General features: G+C 35.2%; 1 protein-coding gene across 1 annotated transcript; it reads right to left on the bottom strand.

The window, feature by feature from the left end:
- Positions 1-2,604: 2,604 nt before the first annotated feature.
- Positions 2,605-6,427, bottom strand: LOC143575324 (large ribosomal subunit protein bL21m-like). The gene is made up of 5 exons (XM_077059726.1): positions 5,970-6,427; positions 5,355-5,435; positions 3,499-3,600; positions 3,255-3,329; positions 2,605-2,936 (listed from the first exon to the last, which is right to left on the bottom strand). Exons 1-5 carry the CDS (start codon positions 6,405-6,407, stop codon positions 2,838-2,840), a joined length of 795 nt encoding a protein of 264 aa, XP_076915841.1. The 5' UTR covers positions 6,408-6,427; the 3' UTR covers positions 2,605-2,837.
- Between the last annotated feature and the right edge of the window lie 2,353 nt (positions 6,428-8,780).

Genomic DNA, 8,780 nt, shown 5'->3' with positions numbered 1-8,780 from the left:
TGCATTTTAAACTTTTGGTAGTCTATCGCCCCAGGTTGTAGAACTACTTAGTCGTGTCAAACCTGTTTATGACCTCACACTTTATGAATATTACTTTTAAACGTCTTACTTATGTTATCCAAAAGGTCTTACAACAGCTACTTGTTGCTCGTTTGCCTTTTTTTAAATGAAATCGGCATTGAATTGTAGGTAATGAGTAATCGAGTATACAACATGAATGAAACAAGGTAAAGGATAGGGTTTTACAATCCCGTATAAGACTGGAATAAACTATATTGTCATTGATTCAAAATGATTCACCGAATCACGTGAACAACTTAGCAGATAAGTTCAAAATGAGAATGATTTACTGTAGAGCCAAGTGAAGGTGAATCAACAAGTCAACTTTGTGCTTTATTGCTAACTAATGGTCTACATTCAGCAGTGATTGATGATCTTTATGTTGTCATTCCATTATTGCCTTTTACGTACTAGAATAATCCTAGATTAACACAACTTCAATCTTAAACAAAAGTGAACATTTAAGTGAGTAACGTAAACAACCACGAATTGTATAAATGTCTCGTATACGGATTGCCTCTTAGTGGGGCCCACAACAACGTTTACACAACTATATATGATAGTCTTCATATAGACTATAAATATTATATTGACCATATTTAATATTCTAGTATTTAAAAAGCATATACATATCCCAAGTAAATCATATCTTCAGATTTTTTTTAACCACAAGAACTGTTAGGGAAAACTTCCGGTTTCGTCGATACTCTTTTTATTTTGTGAGATCAAGTAGACCACAAACTAATATGCTTTAGACACTTCAAATATTATTATTTTTATTTTTTACCATGAGACTCATTAGGGAAATCTCACGGGCCCCACCAATACCGTGTTAACTAATGGGGCCAAGTCAGTAAAAGCCAAATATGAACCTGAAACCTCTACTAGAGAAAATTACGTTTACTGTTTTGTGACTTTTGATAGTAACAAACAGTTGACACCAATAGCAAAAGTAAAGGCCACACAATGATACAAGATGGCTATATGCTGTAGCATAAGATCAACAAAATAAATAAAATATTTATAAAGAAACAACCAACAGTAGTAGATGAAGATCAAGACACAATGGGGTGGGTAGGCAGGCAGGTCAGTTAAAAGAAAAAGAAGCATATAATATTGTTTAAGTGTGTTTGATGATGAATTATTGAAGTGGAAAGACTGTTATGAAAAGGAAGTCCACTAGAACAAAAACAATGGATTAACACATAAGTGGAACCACTAAAATGACCTTCCAAGAAAGTGTTTTAAGAAGCAGATGGTTGGAAAATAAAGTATCTCCACTTACACCTAGTTTTATTATTAAAAAAAATTCGTAAGAAAAGGGTAATATTCTCTAATAAACAATTGGATTACAAAAGTTAAAACTTGAATATATAATAGTGCTCACTCATTGTCTGTCATATTGTCATGAAGTGTCTTTTTCATAAGATATTTGATTACTATTCATCTATTTAGACCATTTACAAGGTTATTTACAATTTTTTATCTCTAATACAAATTACATTCTGTTTATATAATTATTTGTTCATTCATTATTTAGTTTTTAAAACATTGAATCGCAATAAGAGTAATACGTAAGATAAAACTTCAATTTAGAGGTAAGCAATAACCGAACCGTTAGGCGAACCAAAAATTAATGAAACCGAATCAAAATTAACCGATAACCAAACTAACCAAAAAGTGGTTATTGGTTATTTATTATACCCCCGGTTAACTAAAATTAACCTAACCAAGTCATTCCTATTTTTATATATATATTTCTATCTTTATACCTCAATTTCATGTATTTTATATTTTATACCTCAATTTCATGTATTTATCATGTATTTGTATCTCAGTTTTATGTATTTATGCATCAATTTTATGTATTCAAAGTAAATATTTTAGCCCAAGTTTGATTTTACTTATTACAAAATTAATGAAACCAAACCAAACCAAACCGAAAAACTAAACAAATAAACCGAACCGATTAACTGAAAAATCGATTGGTTAATTCAATGAAGGCTAATAACCTAATGGCAAAATGCATTACAATGATAAATATCTTTTTTCCATGACAAACTCAAGCAATGGGGTGGTTTAATCTAACAATGACACCTTTGCCTTGTCCATAGAAGCCCCATGTGAATATTGCTTTTTATCCAAAGAATGTGCTTCAAGTGTATACAAGGCTGTCCTTTAATCATGGCCACTTTGTATGACAATAACAAATGATTTAAGCATAACCACTTTGTATGTCTGTAATCCTTAAACACAGCCAGGCATAATTATAGCTTATAGCAAAACAAATCAGCAAGTTCATCCAATTTGGTGAAGGTTATTTAACAGTCGATTTTCGATGGTCTCACTGTAACGATTTAACCAACAGTTTGCACTTTGGAACCAACTTTATAAACCAAAATGATCGTTTAATCCTTGATAATTTTATTCATCCAGTGTAAATTGGACCGGTCGTTTAACATTTATTATTTAAAGGTCAATATGATTCTGGCAGTTTTAGAAAACCAGCAAATACAAGCTTTTGAACAAAAAGCACTATATATAATAACTCTATTTAATACAAAAATTGCACAATCTAGTACAAAAATGCAAACTTATTAATACAAAAATTGCACAATCTTTTGTAGGACCAACAAGTCAACAAAGAAGGGTGATTGGAGCCCTTAATTTCATTAGCAAAATATTAAATAATAAAAAGGTTGGCTAAAATGATTAACTGAAAAAAAAAGACGGAAAGCATATCGAGAGACTATCTATCACCTACAACAAAGTCCATCCTATGCAGCAACTGCTGTCTTTTCTACCTTCTTTGTAGGGGCTGGCATTTCTGGCTTTTCGATCCCTTGTATATCAGTTATCCTCAGCTTTGTCAACTCCTGTAACATAATATGTTATTTTTTTCATTCTAGCATATTTACCGGAACAGACGGGTTGGGTAACGAATCAAAACAGATTCAGTTCAAACTGAACTGTTCATGGTGAACTTAAACGACATAATAATTTGAGCTGTGGATGAAGCGATTAAGGCGGTTGTGTAAACTAAAAGCCCACTTTGGGCAACTTCTAACCCGACCCGAACCGTTTTTTTTTGTTTATTTTACCAATTTGACCCATTAGAAATAAAACATAGCATAATCAGGATGAAACCATGTATTAAGTAAATGTGTTGAAACTGTAAAGGGATCTAACTTTACCTGTCTATGACCTTTTGTTCGTCGGTAATTCTTTCGTCTCTTTTTCTTAAATATGATTACTTTTGCATCTAAAGCCTGCAAACAGCATGAAAAGAAAATGAAATCTGATATTCATAATAAATCACAAACTATTTGTTTCCAACTGATTTCTAGTGCTTGTCAAAGTATGTAAAAAGGGTAACTTGATTGAACTAAAAGTTCAAATATAATTCCCTAAGAAAGCATATTTTCAAATTATTCTTACATGCTCTTCTACAACTGTGTGAACAGCTGCCTCGGGCAATACAGGTCGACCAATCATTGTCTGGGTCTTGGAACCGAGCATGAGAACTTTATTTAGAATTATCTGTGCAATAAAAAGACGTCATAAATTAACTTATATTATTTTATACATGATAAAAATAAATCAAACTGAATATATAATTGCTAACATCACTCAATACATTGCAACAAATGCATCAGCACCTATGGAAGGTGCACCGTGAAATAAGCAATGAGATCAAAGCTCACACAAAAAAAGCAAATTTTAATAATAAAAAAGCAAAACAGAGAGATGCATAAAGAAGAGCTTTTCCTAGTACCAGAACCTCAAATAAATATTATTATAAAAATGAAAAGTGATTATGTTGTTTGAAACTTACTACTTGGATGATCTAACAAACTCTCTTTGGTACCTAATAAACTCTGGTTATGTTGGTTTCTCGAATGTATTTAGCTATTTGGAAATTGGAATGTTTGATCACGAAATTACAGGCATAAACCGGCCTTAAAAGGGATCGCTGTAATGGGATTATTTGACAACAAAAAGAGTATATAATAAAACATACAAATTGTAAGAGGAACCTGCTACAATATCAGATCTACAAAGGTTAGTAACAAAATAATTCCTTACATGAAAGAAGAGTATAACAGGACGATACACCTGCGAGGAGAGAAGTAGCAAAGGAAGTAAAAAGTCAAAAAGCCGGGAACAGCGAAAGCACCTCACTGGAAGCCAGGCATCCGTTTCTTTTTAAAAAATCAAAATGAACAGTAGTCACCAGGTCCATGCCAACAGCAGAACCAATAAACATCTTGTTGCTGTTAACGAATACATGGTGGCTACTACTCGTTTTGATTTCTTTATGAAACGAATAATGAGATTCCAGTGAGATGCTTGGGCCATTGTCCGGTGCTTAACCTCTGTACTTCCTTCGTTACTCATCTTCTTGCATATGTTGCTTCCTTTTGTACTCCTCTTTTTTATCACAATTATTTTTAGAACCAACTATGTAGATTTTATAATGTTGTGAGTCTCTTTTAAAATTTGTATGTTCCATTTTATGCCCTTTTTGTTTGTCACACCATCACAAGTATCCCCTCTTGGTCCAGGCTTTGCATGTAATTTTGCAATCTAGCATCACAACCAAGTGAATAACAAAATATATCTTCATGAAACCATTGTGACCAAACCTTATTAGGTACAAATAAGAGTTTTTTGATCAAAAAACAGAGTTGGGATCATGAGATCATCTAATATTATTAACTTTCGTAAAAACAGAATTCTGTTAATTTTTAAAAAATTCAGTGCAACTCGCACCCTTCACCGGCTACTTCACACATCAACCGGGTCCAGTTATGATCAGGTAATGGCCCGGGTGATTGGGCTCATGAAGAAGTTTAATATGATTGACACTACTAAGGTACTTAGGTTATTAGCATCTTACATATGTTATTATGTTGTATGATTTTATTGAGTATTCAAGACTGTTCTTTTGTACTCCATCCTTTCAAAGAAATCTAGTTGGTGTAAATATTTTGGACAAAATGTGACAGTTCGACATATTCATAAGATATATTTCAGTCTACTTTTTGTTTTGAGTAGGGGTGTAAACGAGCCGAGCCGACCCTGATCCAGGTTACCTTGAGCTCTGTTCGTTTTGACCTTGTTTTATAACGCTCGAGTTTGGCTCGTTTTATAAACATTCTACAAAAATGTCCTATACACATATCTTGTTTAAAGAGCAGATTTAAATGTTTTTTTTGTAATACAAGACATGTGTGCATATATCTATATGCTTATTATGATCATATTACAGAGTGAATTTGAGCTTAACAAACCTTATCATTCACTTCACAAAACTTCAATTTTTCCGTGTATATGCAATCCCCGTTGCTCACCTTGAACTGATGTGATCCAATCTACAGAAAAAAACACAACCAAACAATTACACCTAGACACACGTTTTAACATCCACATCTGCATTTCAAACATACACATTCAAGTTTCATAATCACTATATGTAATAAGTCAAAAACATACATTTAAACATAGTTGTAATAAAACCCGCCCCGTTAATCCCAATTAACCCCATATAATTACGATTAATCCCCTCCCCACCCCACTGCCCGACTAACAACCAGCGATTACTACGGCAATGCTTTTAAACCATAATTATATAACCAAACCATTACACCTGTATACACATTTTAACATCCACATCTTCATTTCAAACGTATGCATTCAAGTTTCATAATCACTATACAAAATAACTGAATAACATACTCTTAAACATGGTTGTAAAAATCCCTACTAGGCGCCCATTAATACCCATTAATCCCAAATAATTATGTTAAATTCCCGATTAATCACTAATCCCCACCCCACCGCCGACTATACTACAACACTGGTTTTAAACATAATTATACAACCAAATGTCCAAACTTTATAATAACCTGAATAACAGCAAACACAGGCTCATAATCCTTAAACACCCGGTCCGACCGCTCGAGCTGCCCGATCACCTTATACCCAATATCAGCCGCCTCACTCTCCTTCTCTTCCGGCGAATACTCCTTCTTTCCGGAAGACCTCATCTCCATTTCATCATCATCATCTTCATTTTCATCAAATTCACTGTCATCTTCTTCACTTTCATCACTGTTATTGTGACTATCGGACGAATAATGGCGATGGGTAGTGAAATTAGTTAGTGGGTAATTGAAATTAGGGTTTGAAAGGACGTATTGGAGGTGAGATTGCAAGGGTTTGAGGGGCAAATTGGGGATCTGAGAAAGAGTTCTGAGATGGTGAAGAGATGATGATGGGTTAGTGTAAAGTTTTGATTTGTAGAGTTGGTGTGTTAGGGTTTGAATGCATCGTCGATTCGCCATTGTTGGTTTCAGGTTTTGGATTTTGGTCTGTTGTGTTGAAGTGTGATATTAGGGTTTATGTATGTGTCGAGGTTCAGAGTAGAGGTGTTCAAAAAAACCGGTTACGGAACCGGTTTGGCCGGTTCAACCGGAAACCGGTTTTTTAAAAACCGGTTTTTTTAAAAACCGGTTTGACCGGTTTACGTAACCGGTTTACGTATCGGTTATACGTTTTGGAGCCAAAACCGGTTTTATAACCGGTTTTTTTTATAACCGGTTTTTTTTAATAACCGGTTATTAAAAAACCGGTTAACCGGTTTTTAAAATAACCGGTTTATTACCGTTATAAAAAAAACCGGTTAACCGGTTTTTTAATAACCGGTTAACCGGTTAAACCGGTTTTCGAACGTTACCAAACGGCTTTATAGCCGTTTTTTTTTTTTTTTTGACCGTTTTTTAGCCGTTTTTTTTTTGTTTTTTTACCATTTTACCCCCACAAACATCTATATATAGTTTAGGTTGGGTATTGGTTAGATCACACTTGATTATACAACTCCAAACGCTCTAAACGTTTATTTCATACGCGATTATACAACTCCAAACTCTCTTCTTTCGTAGTCGTTTATTTCATACTCGAGTATACCACTCTTAATTCGTAGTCGATTATCATGGCCTCCCAAAGTGCTGCTTCATCGGTCAACATGGGTGCCTCGAACACGGGAGAAACCGTCGTTCGGGTCATCCCCACGAAACGAAACCAAGATATTTGGCAACATTTCGACCTATGCGAAATGTCTAACGGAACCCAAAAAGCTAGATGCAAACATTGTTTGAAGTTTTATAACAAAGAAGCAAACTCCAGTTTAAGAGCTCATGTAGAAAAGCCCTCTTGCAAGGTCTTGAAGGACGAAGCCGGAAGTAGTTCGCAGCCGGAGATGACGAATCAAGGAACGGTGTTTACGTACGACCTTGAAGCGGTACGTCAACAGTTTGGCAACTTTGTGATTCAACAATCACTTCCTTTCAACCACTTCGACAACCCTCAATTCACGGAGATGATGCAAAAGTATGTTCAACCACGCTACCAACACGTAAGTCGTTCGACCCTTAGAAGAGATTGTCTTAAAGCATGGAAAAACGCTAAATCCGAACTAATTTCATACTTTTCAAACTTACAAACTGGTGTGAACTTAACAACGGATGTGTGGTCGGTACCTAATGGTTCGCCCGACTCATACATTTGTGTGACGGCTCATTGGGTTGACCCCCGGTCGTGGCAAATGATGAAACGAACCGTTGCGTTTCAATTGTTTGATTACCCGCACACGGGTAGAAATATTTTTAAACTCTTGGATAAAGTCATTCGACAATACAAGATTGAAGATAAAATCTTTTCAATATCGTTTGATAACGCGTCCAACAATACGGCCGCGGTTGGCCATTTAAAATTAAAGTATAAACCTATCTGTGATGGAGCGTTTTTTCATAGCCGATGCATTGCACATATTATCAACTTGGCCGTGCAAGATGGGTTAAACGTGATCGAAACGCAAAGAAACAATTTTAAAAGAATGTTACGAGATGTTTTTAGCAACAATTCAACATTTTCAAGATACAAAAAATTTTGTGAAGAAGCTAACTGTCAATGGTTGGGGCCTAATTGGGATTGTCCAACAAGATGGAACTCGACTTGTGAAATGTTTGAGAAAGCCATCCAACAAAAACAATCGTTAATTGCGTTTCATCAAATTTTGTCAAATAGGGGTAAATGTGCACCGTACGATCCTAGAAACTGGTTATTGATTGAGATCGTTACGGAGGTTCTTCAAATTTTTAAATCTTGCACAACTAGTTTATCCGGGGTTTACTATCCAACAAGCCCCATTGCTTTACCAAAAATTGCTGTCATGTGCACAAAGTTGACTGAAATTCATTGTAGGGGTGCACCTTATTTTGATATGGGTGCAAAAATGAAAGAAAAATTTAGAAAATATTTTCAACAACTACCCGCTGTTTTGACCTGTGCGGCTGCGTTAAACCCTTGCATCAATGTTGGTGGTGTTGAAGCTTTAATAGAAAAAATTTGTGATGAGCTAGAGTTAAACGACGATCAAAACCCCCATTATAACCAAACTTTAAAGAATGCTTTCAACACCACCTTGGCAAACATGTATGATGTTTACCTTACAAAACACGGGTCGTCTTCCCAAATTCATGACTCGTTAAGAGCTGTTGCCCAATCCCAATCCCAAACCGACCTTGAAATGGGGATGTACTACATGATTTGGGAAGACGCCGGTAAACGTCAAAGGGTAAACACCCCAAGCAGTGAACTTGGAAGGTATGGTGGTACCAACTTTGTGAAACACATGACTCCGGATGAATTTAGAAGTC

This window comes from Bidens hawaiensis, unplaced genomic scaffold (assembly GCF_021521415.1).
Source record: "Bidens hawaiensis isolate Kalapana, Puna unplaced genomic scaffold, B.hawaiensis_p1.1 tig00027336_1, whole genome shotgun sequence".
In the NCBI taxonomy this organism is placed as follows: domain Eukaryota; kingdom Viridiplantae; phylum Streptophyta; class Magnoliopsida; order Asterales; family Asteraceae; genus Bidens; species Bidens hawaiensis.
This window is presented reverse-complemented; position numbering and strand designations above follow the sequence as displayed.